At 43.7% G+C, this 16,332-nt stretch overlaps 1 protein-coding gene across 1 annotated transcript; it reads left to right on the plus strand.

Moving 5' to 3' along the window:
* Window positions 1–1,017: 1,017 nt before the first annotated feature.
* sfrp5 (secreted frizzled-related protein 5) lies at window positions 1,018–15,080 on the plus strand. The gene is made up of 3 exons (XM_074645833.1): window positions 1,018–2,046; window positions 9,205–9,282; window positions 13,480–15,080. The coding sequence occupies exons 1-3, from the start codon at window positions 1,488–1,490 to the stop codon at window positions 13,806–13,808; spliced, it is 966 nt and encodes a 321-aa protein (XP_074501934.1). The 5' UTR covers window positions 1,018–1,487; the 3' UTR covers window positions 13,809–15,080.
* Window positions 15,081–16,332: the final 1,252 nt, after the last annotated feature.

Consider the following 16,332-nt stretch of genomic DNA (forward strand, 5'->3'; position numbering starts at 1 on the left):
TTCTGCCGCATACAGATAATAATAATAATCCAAAATCTCGTGTCTTTTTACTTCATCTCAGTGTCAGCGGTATCCTGCCGCAGTATTGTGTCCTGACAATCCTTCTATATCATGATAAAAACACGCCAGCAAACAAACTTTTTTACTATCATTTGTATGAGCCTGCATTCGCAGCCCATTCACATGAGCGAACGCATTAATGCGTGACGCAGATCAAATGCAAGATGCGAGAACACCCTCCGTGTGAGCCACCGATCCCACATCCTGCTCACACGGCTACGGCCCTTTGAGTCTGAATGTGAAACCCTTCTAGTGAATTTGCTGCCAAGGCGAAGGCCCTCACTGTGTCAGTGGCACTGATAGAAAGAGACAGAGGGGCAGCGTGCCTCTATTCACAGCCAACATACACATTAGCATAACTCCCATAGCGCGGGTAAACCACCTAGCCACCTGTAGCTGCACAGCCCACACTCAGTAACCTCACTGCAGCACTCTCCCACCCACTTCATTCACTTTCTCCTCCAGGATTTCTCGCACATCTATTTGCGCTTGTGCGAGTACGTTTTCTCACTGTTGACGCCAGCAGAAGCCCGTTAACGCCAGACTGTTTCGAGCTAATGAAGTGTGTAGGCTTGAATGGTAAGACATCATTTGTTATGTGCAGCTTGTTGAGTAAATGTAGAAAGTTTATAAATGTATGAGAAAAACAGTATGACTAAGAGGGTGACAATGTCTGCTATGAGTGTTTTATGGGTGTGTTTCTGACCAAAAGAATCTTGTGCATATTAGAGGGATGAATGTAAAAAAAAAAATCTGCCATAGTGTGTTCTCTCTCTCTCTCTTTCTCTCTCATGTTAACTTGTTGTAGAGGAGGGGTTTTGTGGAGGACAAGGGGTAGGAGGAGTGTCCTGGAGGCCGCTGGGAGCCTCCCCCTGGGTTGTGATTGGCCGAGGCTGTCGTGAGTGAGTGCAGGGTAGGCCAGTAGGAAGGTGAGCGGTCTGGGAGCCTGCTAGGGGGCAGGCAGCCGCAGAGAGCAGCTACCACTGCCTCTTAAAACCTAAGGTACTCCTCAGTATAGCTACAGACTGATAGACAGAGAGCAGGGGAGGGCTGGAGACAGTTCTATAAGAGAGGGAGAGGGAAGGAGAGTGAGAAATCAGGGAAAGTTAGAAAGTAAGCAGTCCTGTGCTCACCCTTCCTTGACTGCTGCCTCCCCACGCCACTACCTGAGGCACACACACATGCACACACATACACACAGGGAGGTGTTGCAGGGAGGCTTAGAGGGCCGACTCTCCAGGGAAGAAGGGAATTAAACACTTTGTTTTCAACCCACGGCGTCCGTACTCAGGACAAAAAAAAGGGATTACAGCTTGTACGCTTGCCCCACTTGTTGCTCTCTTCTCTCTGCGTTTTGTCTTCACTGAGTCACTTTGGAGACTTTGGATACAACCTTCTTGAATTGTTGGTTTCGGGCTCAGAGAGGCATGGCACACGGACAAAAGAGCCCCAGGTGGGCATTAACCCAGGGCTCCTTCAGCTTGGCACTGGGCCTGTCGCTCTTCTCCCTCCTCCTCCTCCTCCTCACCGTCTCGGCCGCAGATGAGTACGACTACTACAGCTGGCAGTCGGACAACTTCCACAATGGCCGCTTCTACACCAAGCAGCCCCAGTGTGTGGACATACCAGCTGACCTGCGCCTGTGCCACAACGTGGGCTACAAGAAGATGAGGCTGCCCAACCTCCTGGACCACGAGACCATGCCAGAGGTCAAGCAGCAGGCGGGCAGCTGGGTGCCCCTCCTGGCCAAACGGTGCCATGCTGACACCCAGGTCTTCTTGTGCTCGCTGTTTGCACCGGTGTGCCTGGACAGACCCATCTATCCCTGCCGCTCGCTGTGTGAGGCCGTGAGGGACAGCTGTGCTCCGGTGATGGAGACCTACGGCTTCCCCTGGCCAGAGATGCTGACCTGTGATAAGTTTCCCATTGATAACGACCTCTGCATCCCCATGCAGTTCACTGGGAACCAGGCGACCCAGCCACCAGGTAGGGCAGCTAAGTGCACACATACACTAACACACACCCTCATTATATGTATATATATCACACACAAAATCCTCTACGCACACATACAAGATAAATGTCGACAAGAGTGTCAATAACTTTCATTTTAGTATGGATCCTAAAGAAGTTGAGTTAGCTTAGCTTGAGCTAACATGACATTTTGCAGTAACTCTATTTAAATGTCCTCTCAAAATACAAAATGTCATGTGACGAGCTAATTATAATCAATTCAAGTTGAATAAATCAATAAATAATTTCAAAATAAAACTTTTCCAGCATAAAAAGCATGCTGTAGCTTGTTAATATTCTGTCCAAAACTGTTTTTAATGAGGTCTGAAGTGCATTTTAGTAAGAAATATCAATACACACATTTGCATGTATTTAAAATGGGTTCAAAAAATGAAATAATTATAATTAATAAGATGAAATTCTTGCTACACTATGACTCGTGTTGTGCAGACACAAATCCAAAAATAAGACACTATAGTTTGCCTTTGCGTTGTAAATTCCAGGACTCCCGCTAACAACATTACTAAGACAGATGAGTGTTCAAGAGCCTGCAAAGTCAGAAACAGCGAGAAGCCCGAACACGGCTGTGAGGCTCATGTGGTTTCCCCTTGCTGCAATGATGACAGATGGAACTTTAAGTGAGAGACTATCCAGAGTCGGTGAGAGAGACGAGAGCAGGAAGAAGCTACAGGGGAAAGCAGTAAGTGGACAGTTGAGGACGGCTGCCATCTCCGTACGCCTCAGGGAGGGACAGAGACAGACTGAGAGAGAGAAAGAGACAGACAGGAGACTGTGAGAGACTCCGACGGCCAGATCGCTCACTGAGTTAAGATTAATGGACTGAGATGTAAAAACACATCCTAACCGAAAAGGTGACACGCACTCACATGCAGAAACACACACACACACCTTTATCAGCAGACATCCAGCAAACAGCTCATCCATCAATCTAACTGAGTGAATGTCTTATTTCAAAGCTGTCATGCATGCAACTCACAAAGCTTGTCTGCAGAGTGTCAATAAATGAACAAATAAGATGGATGAAATAAGAAGGAAAATTACTACTCTGGGGAGAAAAATGGAAAATATTATATCATTTTTTCACAGGCAAGGAGTAAGAGGGCAGACAGATGGGCCAATAGTGAGCTGTGAGAGGGCGAGTGGGAACTAAATAGAGAGAAAAAGGTGTGTGCATGTGTGTGTGTGTGTGTGTGTGTGCACCGCGACTACTTAAGCAGCCTCTTCACAAAGGCAGTCAGTGCTGAGAGGGGGAGAGAGGGAGTTGATGAGAGTCTTTAGACAGTGAAGGGGGACAGTCCCCACTGTGTCCCAGCCTGCTATAGGCCTTTGTTGGGTCTGGCAGCCAGCGGGCCAATTAGCTAGAAGGCCAATTACTGAGCTCCCACTAATTAGTCGACATGACAGGACAAGAGAGGCAGGCAGAGAATGGGAATGGCTAAAGTGTGATTGTCCCTGAGAGAGCCCAATGGAGCGGAGTGAAAGGAGAGGGAAGCGGGAGAGTAAAGAGAGGCAGACAGAGTGGAGAATGGGGAAAAAAGCTGCTTCCTGCAGCACAAAAAAGTGTCTGCCTCTCTGCTTTCAATAAGGACTCGAAGGAAAACGCTTTATTATTCTCATTATTCCACTTCTTGCCTTTAACCGTTTATCGCCATTCCTCATCTACTCTGGGTTCCTGTGTGTTGATATTTCACTTGATATGCACAGTAAATGTGTTTTCCTCAACTTGATTATGCTGATTCACCAAAGCACTAAAAATGAAAGCCAACAATGCCAAAACATAATTTTAGTCCTGTCAATCACAACAATATGTGTGACATATCTGTGCTTTTTATCAATAATGTTTTGCAGCACACTGATATCTGACTATCTAGATCGTTTCAAGATCCTCTGGTGAATTCATGCGGAGCTGACTTATTCCATTAGGGGAAATGGCTGTGCTGTTTTTGTAGGACGAGTATCAACTATGTGACACTTTGGCTTTGCAGGGCCATAACTCTTTCTCTTACATGTTCCCTGTGAGAGAGAGGCGGCTTCGACTTCGTCCGTCACCTCCTCAAACAGGCAACTGTTTGTTGATCCTATCTAATCAAATAATGATCGGACGCGGCTAGATTACAAAGAGTGGTGCGAGATCAGCAAATGTGTACAGAGGTCTTAGTTAAAAAAGACGACATATGTTGAGTTAAATCTTTTAAGAATAAATCAAAAATGGAATATTGGTGGAGTTAAACAATTAGATTTGAGTATGTGCTTGCGTACGTGTGGGTGTGAGTGTGTGTGTGTGTGTGTGTCAGAGTGTGAAAGTGTGTGTGTTTGAAACTGAGAGTGAACCCATATCACTTCTAGCCTGAAGGCTCAGTCACTGACATTTTGTTAAGAACCAGAGATTCTCAGATGTGCCGATGAGGCCATCCTGAGGACAAGAATTTGGCTCTAAAAACACACACACACACACACACACACACACACACACACACACACACACACACAAACAAACACAGCCAGCAATAATAAAAAGGAATTTCAGCAAAGAAGTGAGTATCCCAGGAACCCTCTATGTCAAAGGACATAGATGATTTTCTTCGCGCAGGATCATATGAGGACTCCTGCGGTAATCCAGGTGAATTTCTGGGAGTTGGATCAATCGCAGGAATTAAGTGACTGTTCTACCTGCTGCTCTCCCTGTCCGGGAGGCCCCGATGCTATCTGAGCTATTCTGCAATTACATGATATAGCACGGTTCGAGGGCTCCTGTGGAAACTAACAGTACAGAGTCAGATTCACTTTCCACCTCTCTATCATAGCCAAAACTGAGAGGAACACCACCGCCACCTGAGCTCAGGTTGTGTGTGTGTGGATTATTTTTTTTTGCATGTGTGTGTGTGTAACAGAGGCCCATGGGGTGTGATTATGTGAAACACAAGTCTGTAGATATTATACCAGGGAAGACAAGCAGACTGCTGACAAAAGAGGGCACAGGCATCCAGGGAGCAAAGAAGGCCAGCTGAGCCCAGTCTGTCTGGCAGGGCATAGTTAATGCCGCCCATCAACTCCACCTTATTTAACGATGCTACCGTTAGCTGCTGTCAGCATCAGCAAATCAACAGGTGTGATAGGTGGGATTCTGCACCGTCTGTTTAAGTGCATACATGGGGTAAACTCCGTAACTCAAATGGCCGCAAGAAAATGCTCTTCAAGACAATATGCACGTTGTCCGGTGAAAGTCGTTGAAATTGCATGGTGTGAAAGATATTGTCTGTCCTCGCCGTACTCATTGATGCGGCTAGTGTAAGTTACAACCGTGCTAAAGGAGACAGGCAGCGCTGTCAGGTCCCCAGCAGCACAATGGGCGCTACTCATGTGGCCCTGGCTGCTATATGAAAGGGAAAATGTGATCCAATGCTCCGTGCATGGAAGACTGCCTCAGCCTTTTGAGAATGTATTTTCTCTTCTGTATAGGATTCCTACAGATGCAAGGAGCGTGCTGTGTTTTAGGGGCCCCGGGGGCTGCCTGTGGGCCGCGTTTAAGTCCTCCTCTGTCCGTCTGCATGCCGCATTTAAACAGATGTTAGGCCCTCCGACATAAATCACACGCTGCATTTCATCTCCGGCACAGTACCGTTTTATGTCATAAGTGTTGCTGCTCGTAACTTAAAGGGCCCAAATGAGGCATGAGATAGTGACCCGCGCATACTTTACATGGAACGTTCTTCCCATAAAAGTCGCCGTGATGCTCAGGCTGCAGGGGACGAGGCGCAAGACACGGCCGGGGATCGGATGACGATATTGTTAGATCTGGTGATCTTTTGTGTGAGGATATGTGTGTGTGTGTGTGTGTGTGTGTGTGTGTGTGTGTGAAAGAGACGGGCTGTAAAATTGATTTTAAGCAAATTTGTGAAATCAGGGTTGTCCAGAATACCATTTTTTGGGCTTTGAAGCTTCAGTGAGAAATACTTGAAGGTATTCGAAGCTTCGTAGCGCGGTGCAGCGCAGCAGGCGCACATGTTTTTGTGTCCGTCTGTCTCCATCTCCCCCGTTTCAGTACTCGGGATAGTGTCGCTGCCACACTACTGTACACACACGCACCTCTACACACAGCAAACAGCGATATCCGTCTGAGAATAACTAATAATAATTAATGTTGAATATGAATAATGTCGTGGGATTATTGCTTATTTCATGGGCTATTTTGGGGATTTAGATATTATTATTACAAAAGAAACAAAAAAAACAAAGCATTGGAATGATTTGGAGGTCGATCACCATGGCAATGGACGAAGCTTCGAAGCTTCTAAGCATTCGGGTCAGCCCTAAATGTAACGTAATGACAAATGGTTGGACTCAAGGCGTTTCTGCTCTTTTAGTCACTTAGTGATGATACGAAATTAAATAATTGCACAGCAATTTCCTACTGCACCAACTAATTAGAAGAAAATTATGATGATGATATGATTGAAGGTCACATGGACAAATATTTTAGAGACAACATTTCACATAGGTGCACAATGGCACTTCTTTATGGGGCCTTTTATTCCAAAAGTATGTCATTATTTGACAAATGACTTTTCACATCTTTATCATTAACATCAAAAGTTTATTAAGCTAATTTAAGAAGTTTATTCTGATATTGAGGAGATTTTGTTGCATTTTCAATCAGCCTCTCTAATTTGTTAAAAAATACTAAATCAGGTTATGTGAAAGAGAGGAGAAAAGGAGTGAGAGGGGGGACAAGAGACAAAAGAAAAGAAAGCAAGGGAGGGAGACTGAAATGGAGAAAGTGATATTAACCTCAGAGCTATGACTAAGTGAAGTTGTGCAGTTAAATTGCTGGACTCTTGCCGTACATCATTTCCACTCTGGCTTGCTGCTTGAAGATTAACAGCAGGGCTTTCCAACAGACCACCTCCCTACTCACCCTACTCCCATCATCCCTTTCCTCTTACCCTCAATCATCAACTCCCAACGTCCTCATCTTCCAGAACAACAGCTCTGAGAGACAATATTAGAACATTCGTCACCGTGAATGGAAACATATACGTTTCTGTGATTAATTCTATGACCCAGCAGCACGTAGATGACGGAAAGCAGCACACAAGAGGCAGTCGAGTCCAAAGTCAACCAAAGCGAGAACATCATTTTCACAATTCAATCACATGGTAAAAAAAATTCCTAAACTGCTTTGAGATGATGGCAAAATACATGAATGACCTAATGTCAAAATATTTGCTGAGTAGAAATGCGTCCAGGAAAAAAAAACACACCGAGCCATGCAGCAGTGAATCCCATCAGAACATGACGGTGACTCCCTCGACGGAGAGCAGAACATGATGAGGGCAGTCGTCGCTTAATTGATTTCTCAGCGGCGTCCAAATGGTGGTTTTCGGTCCAAGCTCAACTAAGTTTCGTGGAGGGGCTGCTTTCTCCTGACACATGCTCTGGCATCAACGCGACTGGGCCTCCTGCCAACATACCACCCCTGTGAAACCAGAATGAATTACCGCCGAGTCTGAATAAGACGTAACAGCTACAAGGGAATCATTCAAAACAGACATCTCTTGATCCGTGTGTGTGTGCGCGTGTTTGCGTGCACTTGTCCCAGTCTTCATGTCAGCACCAGACAATTAAGAGGCCTGACTCTGTAGGCCTCGCAGGTCTCCTGCCCATGAATGCATGGGAACCCTCAGAGGAGGAAAAACTGGCAGTTACTCTACAAGAACATGGCTCAACTCCCTCCGACACACACATACATCCACTCAGTGGCGGTTAGGGGGTTCACCTCCCCACGACCCGAGCAGCCAAGCATGCTAAACTTTGACCTCTCTCATTATCTGCCCAGACGCTGAGGTTTGGGTTGGGGTGATAACCTTTGAACCATGACTTTTGACCCAGGGGCCTGCCCTGGACTGTGCTAGAATAATCGTGTGTGTGTTTGTAAGTGTGAGACACACAGGAAAACAGAGAGGGGGGTAGAGATCTGGACATATTTTGGATATTGTGGTGAGTGAATGAGAGAAACATTTAGCTCCCCTATAAGCAGACGTCCCAAAAAAAGGGCTGCTTATGATATTTAAGTGCCCTGTAGGTGTATATATGTGGTGTGGGAACGACTTCTATACCACATCCTTCTCTCCCTGACCATTTCTAATATTATACCTTGTTCTCTCGAGTGGCCCAAGGCTCTGTTTTGTGGATGAGTGGACTGATGTATTGCTACAACCAGCCCTTCAGGGATTACATGGAGTTTATGTAGTAATTGTCATAATAAAGTTTTATATTGAAGAGCCTTTGGAGAAAATTGCAAGGCGGTATGAAGCCTGTCTGAGTGTGTTTGTGTGTCTGAGAAAGAAGAGATTGAGTTTAAGTGGCAGATAGAAGATGTTTAAGTCAAAATGTCATGATAATGAATTATATTTCCATACTTTTGTCATTTTTTTCTGCTGTAGAAACAAGCGATTTTTGCAGTAAACAAATAAAAAAGACTTCATGTAGGTCCTGTACTACTCTCTCATGTTGTATGGGTGCACAATAACAACAATCAAGTCCCAAATCAAAGTTAGTGAGGCTAAACATGCTTTAGAGCAAAGCAGGCATGACCATAAATTTTGAGTTCAAAATAAACTGAACTTGTTGCTTCGGTTTCCCCTCGCTGTTTCACAATGTGTGGTTGCTGTGTGGCCTAAGTGCTGGCTGCGTCTGTGTACTGAATCACTTTTCACCATGCTCAGCTGCTCCCGCTGCAGCGCCGTTTACCTTTCTGTACAGCCAAGACCACGCCTGCACCACCAAAATATACAAGGGCCAGAGTAAAAACATTTTGTCCAGTGTAATTGCAGGGCAAACATCAGTCAGCTTGCTGGACTGTGTACTCGCATCCGCAGCAAATAGCCTCTGACAAGAGGAGGAGGGGGGGGAGGGCTGCAAATAAGTTCCTCAAAAGTGCTCAGGGCTTAACGATTTCATACCGACACGGCTTTGGTTTTGCTGACTGCACTTGACTAACAATGACCTCAACTCAGCCGTTAGATATTAGCTAATCTGGCCTTAATAGAACCTTTATGAAATGTGCTTATGTGTAGTTGCTAATGGCAAATTGTTTTTCTGTCCCCTCAGTGTCGAAGGTGTGCCCTCCGTGTGACAACGAGCTGAAAGCAGACAACATAATGGAGCATTACTGCGCCAGTGACTTTGGTAAGTAACATCAATTAAAGAGTGAGAGCTGCATACAGTATATAGACGCATATACAGTACAGTACAAGGGAGAAGGGGCAGTTGAATGCACAGCAGGGCTGGTTTTGTCTTTGTGGGGCCCTTAACAGAAAAAAAAAACTACAGCTGGAACACCCATTGCCTGCAGGTCGCACAAACATTAAAACTGCAGCGGATATTGTCTTCTTTGCCTATAGTTGGCGACATCGACTGCTAAACTGCTGCTGCAACTTTTCTTTCCTATAAGTTGCACCAGTGGGCAACATCCAGGCCTGAGAAGTGAAGCCAATGCGGAAGCGCCTTAAACTTGCATTCTTTCAAACAGCCAGCAGGGGGCGACTCCTCTGGTTGCAAAAAGAAGTCTGATTGTATAGAGGTCTATGAGAAAATGACCCTACTTCTCACTTGATTTATTACCTCAGTAAACATTGTAAACATGAGTTTATGGTGTCATTCGCTAGTTTCAAGTCTTCTTCTGGTCTCAACTCCCAGACTATTTTTGTCTTAGAAATTTAACCCTTTCACAGTGTGTTTTAAGTTCTTGAAAGTTAATTATAACATTTCGGTCACCTAAAAATGTCTTATTCGGTTGTACTTAGCTCCACCCTCTAGTGTCACTGTCAACGGCAGTCCACAAACCAATGGGTGATGTCAGAGTGACTATGCCCACTTCTTATATACAGTCTATGAGCGGCACCAGTTAGCTAAAGGTTAGGTTGAACTAACTTATATCTCATACACATGTACATTACTGTCAATAAAAGCATCTATCAACATTAAAATATAATCAACACAGTCCTTTATTACTGTAAAAACATTTGCATTTAAAAAGCCTTAGTTTATGTTTATGTATGTTTAATGACACCAGAACCAACCACACTTAAAGTACTTTTTTGGTGGACATAAAAATAATAAGCTTTGATTTTTTTTCATTACATATTTATGTTTCAGTCTGTTTCGATAAACCACGTTTGCGGGTATTACAAAATAGTCAGAATGAGCACAGACTCACAGACTATTCCCTCTGCTAGCATAACCCTTTTCTTTTCATAAATTGATAAATTATTATAACAACTTCCAGTCCCTGATGTCCATTCAACGCCATTTTCTAAACTTTCTACTTTCCAGCATTCCAGTTTCACCACAGTAATGACCTGCACGCGGAGCCAGAAAATAATGATTCCATTATTTCTGCTCATCGAGGCTTTTGGTCCATCATACTCCACAGCAGCTGAATTTCTGCTTGCATGGACTATTGCCTCAGTCTTTAGAGTTAATGATATACTGCTCTCTATTTTCTCTGGTCATAAGACTCTGAACTAGAAATGGTGACAAAAAAAACTCATAACCTTGGGAGACTCATGAACATGGCTTATGTTTCTGAACAGATTAGTGAGAATGGTGTAATTGCAAATGAAATGTGGCCAGACTGGTGCTGAAAAACATATTTCTATGCTGTCGTGTCCCACAGAGGAAATATCTGCAGAGACCAAGTTTTGTAAACTATCACCCACACCTACGAAATGGCCAGAATATACAGAACACGACCCATTATAAATCATAAGTTAATAAACGCCCTTCACATCACATCCAACAGCAACAACAAAATACGTCTTTGCGCACATCGCTCACACTCTGAGCTGCGGCCAAAACATAGGCTCATCCCCCATAATCGTTCATGACACTACCGAATCACAGATATTTATTTGTCTGATTAATTTCAGGATTACACATCTCAATCCAATCTTCCCACATGAGGGGATCAGACTCTTTCTGTTCATTAGAATGAAACATGTGAATGCAGATAGCGAGCCAAAGACGGACATTTTATTGGCTTATTAATGTATGTGACTGGATGGGGATGAGTAGAGAAGTCGAGATAACCGTGACGCATGGATCTGGAGATCAAGGCAAGAATGACTCGACGGTGTTATTCTATAGGGCGATAGCTGATTACAGTCTTGATCTCACGCCTCGTGAATGTTGTTACCTATTCATCTTCGGACAATGTTCGCCCCTTCGGAGAATATTGTATTTGGTGTTTTATTACAGTCTACTTTTGATGTCTGATCTCTCCGCATTCCTTGCTGTACCATCCTGCAGCGTGGCCCAAATGACAAGAGTAGAATAGAAAGGGGGAGGGAAGTGAGTCTGGCAGGGCACGGACATGAAGTCTACACCTGGCTGACTGGTAGAAGAGGTTGCTTGCTTTAACTTACAGAAAACCTGTTTCTCCTCAAAATGACAGCCCACTTCTCTCCCCTTCTCTTTCTACGTCTACGCCCCTTCTGCTCACTTTAAAGTAAGTGAGTTTGTATAAAGACGTGGGCACAGCTTGTCATAAGGACACTGGCCAGGTTGCACAGTGGGCCCCACTGCATCACTTAAGACTGAATATGAGTGGGCATTCAAAGTGAAGCATGGAGGGAAATTATTTTATTTTTCCCATGTGTACTGCACACACACACATACACATGAATGCATTCATTCACAAACACACACCCTCAGTGAAGTGCTGGATGTGAATTAGGATGCTGATGAGGAGGCAACTCAACACACACATTCCTTTTCTTCTGGAACATGCTATCGCTTCGCATGTGCTGTATACGTATCAGAGTGTACCGAGGGATGTTTATGCAGGCGAGAAGTGAAATGGCGATCTTCCAACAGGCTTGGGTACATAGCGATGCTTCATACCGACCCCGCGCTCTTTGCAAGGCCCATGATTAATTTCACCTGTCAAAATGTTCACCCAGAGAATTCCTCTCTCAAATGCTTGGCAGTTCAATTTTAATCCCTCCACACGTGAAAACTTATAAACACAAGGCTCGACGGGAGATACAAGTCAGTACTTCATTATGTTGATAACCCGGAGTTTGCTGTAACCAAACTCTGCGTATGCTAAAGACAGTGGTTATCTGTTCTGTAATCTTTGGTTGTACAAATGTAAGGTCCAAAAAATGAGGACTTGGACTTGACTGCTGTGAGACTTCACTTACTTTAGACCTAACTCCCTAAAGGCTTGACTTGAGTTCTCAAACACTATTCATAGCTATACCTATGAAAAAATAATGCAGTGTAATTCGCATATATCCCATGAAATCAATTCATACGTAATTGTGAACCAGGAAGTATAAAGAACGCCTCGTAGGGAGGACGTCAGGGTGGATGGATGGCTCAAAAAACACCGGACTTCCGCCCAGGAGTCCGATGTTCATACCCTGTGTGAAGCCAGAAGTCAACGTTGATTTATTTCTCACGTAACTTCCGTACTTAAGTTACGCCACTTCCGGAGTTCTATTAACCCAAACCATGATCTTTTCCTATACCTAACTAAGTAGTTTACGTAACTTCCGTACTTAAGTTACGCCACTTCCGGAGTTATTTTACCCAAACCACAATCTTTTCCTTAACCTAACTAAGTAGTTCTGCTGCCTAAACCTAACAAAGTCTATCTTTTTCTAAACCTAAAGACGGATGTTTATTTTGAAAAGACTGGAGCATAAATTGACACGTTTGCTTTGTTGTGTTGCTGGACATTTGTAGGAAAACGCACAAAAAATGAGTAATAACTTCTCATAAGACATCATACAAAAGAGGATACGTTGCTTGACTTGAGAAGCAAAAACATGCATGTCCCAAGATTTAACATGGTAAAATCCTGCAACAATAAAAATGTTATGTAAAAAACATGTTTAACCCAGTTGTGAAAGGAAAATGTTTAATTGCCATACATGTGATTTAAGGGTCAGCATTCAGAGATTTGCATCTTGACTTGCAATTTGCCTTTAACGACTTGTGACTTAGACTCACCCTCAAGGGCTTAAGACTCGACTTGAACTTGCATCAAAAAGAGTTTGTAACTCCAAAAACATGTCCTCCTTTTTCATTTATGGGTTTTCCCTAAGTCAGACACACACAAACATACACACACAGGATGCAGTTTTTATACGCTGCAGGAGAGTTTAAATGATGATACTCAGGAGAGGTGTAAAATAGCTGCTTCTCTGGCAGGACAGCACAGAGCTCAGTGCTGGTGCTTGCAGGAAGAAGAAAATGTCACAGCTGCTCAAAGTAGAAAGGAACAGGGGAATCCGAGTGACACACTAACAGCTTCTGGATGTAAATATCTGTTTCATACAATAGAGTTAAAATGTCTCTCCCTCTCTTCTCCCTCAGCCCTCAAGATGAAAATCAAGGAGGTGAAGAAGGAGAAGGGCGACCGGAAGCTGATCGCAGCGCAAAAGAAGAAGAAAGTGTTGAAGCAGGGCGTTCTAAGGAAGAAGGACCTGAAGAAGCTGACCCTGTACATCAAGAATGGCGCCAACTGCCCGTGCGCCCAGCTGGACAGCCTGGGCTCCAACTTCCTCATCATGGGCCGCAAAGTGGACCAGCAACTGCTGCTCATGTCCATTCACAAGTGGGACAAGAAGAGCAAGGAGCTCAAGTTCGCCATCAAGTATATGAAGTCCCATCAGTGTCCCACCTACCACACCGTCTTCCAGTGACGCGGCTCGCTGCGCCGTTCGCACAATACGAGTTCGCCCGCTACATTCCACCCTGTTCCACAAAGTAGATCCCAATTCTGCGTCCCTGAACCCCAGATCCCTGCAAAATCTGTTACCAGCCCGCAACATAGGGGTCGGAGGGCAGCCAAGCTTTTATTTTCTCAGCTTTAACATGAATCAGGTTGTCAAGGGGGTCGTCCTGATCTGCTTAGATGAATCAGACATGTTAATGTTGGAGAGGGGAATAGCTGCGTACTCTGCAGCTCCCTCCTAATAATAAAAGCCCCAAAGAAACCACAGATTTTATAACAATTTGAAGGAAACACTTTGATCCACCCCAGCCCTCCTGTGATTTAATAGAATCTTCCCTAGCAATTCTACTTTCCTCTCGTGATATAGCAGAACAAATCATTTGTACAATATATCTTACAGCAACTTTATCAAGACATTAAGAAATGGGAGCCTAAAGATTTGAGGCAACTATCAGAGGGAAAACGTGTTTGATAATGTAATGATTACAGACAGACAGAGTGGGAAGGTAGGGTTTGTTTCAGTGTAAAAAGAGCTGAGAGAAATGATACGCTACAGTACAAGTGGGCTGTGCAGTGGGCCAGAGCTCCCAGGAACAACATCAAAGCAGAGACATGTAGATGATCCACTTAACTGTATGTTTTAATAATGTAAAAAGTAGGTAATTCAGATGAATACTAGATGATTAGAAAACTGGGCTTTTTTTCTTTAATCCCTGCTGGGAAAGAAGAACGATGGAACGAGACAGACTGGCGGATTGGAGGATGCTTCCACTGACTTTGTACAGTTTTTTGTGGCCTGAAAGAGGGAAACTTGAATATTTTTTTTTGCTTTTTTCAATTGGAGAGAGAAGGAGGTTAAGAGCAGAGAAGACATCTTCCTGAAAACAAGTGGAGAAAGAAAGAGAGAGAGAGAAAGAGACTCTGGACAGAACCAACAATGTTGGGTTGATAAGTCTCTGGTACTTGCTGTTTTTCACTATCACTCTTCAAATGTTTATTTGTTTTATACTTACCTGTTTTTGAATTTGCTTCAGTTAAACTTCTATTGTATGAAAGCAGGAATCATACATACAGACATAGCACCTGAATTCACTGTTGCCGTAGCAGTAAAAGATGAAAATTTAACTTTGACAATATTTTCTAATCAGTTAACCTGTAAGTAGTTCTGTTACTGAAATACATCTTTGTTTTACAAAAAAAGTAAATGAATAAAATATATTTGAAATTTTTATAAAGAATATTTCTTTGAAATGTGCCATTTCTTTCATTATTATGATTAAACCACAAAGTACACACTTATCCATCTTTTTCTGACTTTGTCACAAAATGTTTGCTTGGCTGAGAAAACACACAAGTGCATCCTTACACACACACTAAAATAATGGCTGGTTCAGCCTACACAATATCAGCCCACTTTTAGCCCGACACGGCCGTCGTATGGTGTCGACTTGGATCGGGAATGACAATGACTGTCGTGTGCGACAATCGATTGTTTAATCCCATGTAGTGTGTCATAGTAGACCACGCCTCCTGACAGAGAGTCGTAGCATGTTTGATTTATTCTTGCCTTCCACGATGTGTTCTATCACGTCCGTAAGTGCACAGCTGTAAACAATGGCAAAGCGAAAGAGGAACGATGTTGCCGTGAGGTGGAATTGTGAAATGGAGGAAAGAAAGATTTGTGAAACTATGGCAACAACACCACAGCCTTTTTGATATTTTCTCGAGTGACTACCACGACAGGGTGAAAAAAGTAAAAAAGATGGCGTGAAATAGCAGAGGCACTTCAGCAACCCCGTGAGTAGGCTACCGCCATTAGAATCAAGCTTTCTTCCTGATGATATCACGCACGTCGTGAAAGACGACCAGCGGTGATTGATCGGGGACCGACGTGTAGTCTGTCATCTCTCTTGGCCAAGTCACAACAAGAATTTATGACTCTCAATCTCCTAATCTGACATGGTAAACATCGTAGCTCTTGTGTCGTCTGAACCAGGCATAGGAAATTCAGCTCTCATTTGATTCCATACAGAGCTACGTACTCTCCCGGGTCTGTGCGATGCTTAATACTTTAATTTTTCCATTTAAAAATAGAAAAGTAATAGAAAATATTCTGCATTTTCACATTTGACGGATTAAATTTTTCCCATCGGCCAATCAGATGCAGTCAAGCCACGACATGGATAGAAAAGGAAACTACTCCCATTTTTTATTTTCCATTTATCAATCCAACAGTCCAAACAAACAAAAAAACTAGTTCTTTTATTTCAATTTTACATTGATCTGATGAACAATAAATACTGACAGTTTCATTTACTTTGAAAATGTTCTCATCTAAGTTGAGTTGGGTACATAAAGGACTGAGAGCGCACATGGCCTGCCGTGCACCTTCATTTCGCCTTTCAAAGGGAAAAAAAAAAGAGGTGAAACCTCAGTTACGCTTCGTGCAATGCCAAAATCTTCCAGATCCACACTGGGCACAGCTTTACACA

Source organism: Sebastes fasciatus, chromosome 9 (genome assembly GCF_043250625.1).
Source record: "Sebastes fasciatus isolate fSebFas1 chromosome 9, fSebFas1.pri, whole genome shotgun sequence".
Classification (NCBI taxonomy): Eukaryota; Metazoa; Chordata; class Actinopteri; order Perciformes; family Sebastidae; genus Sebastes; species Sebastes fasciatus.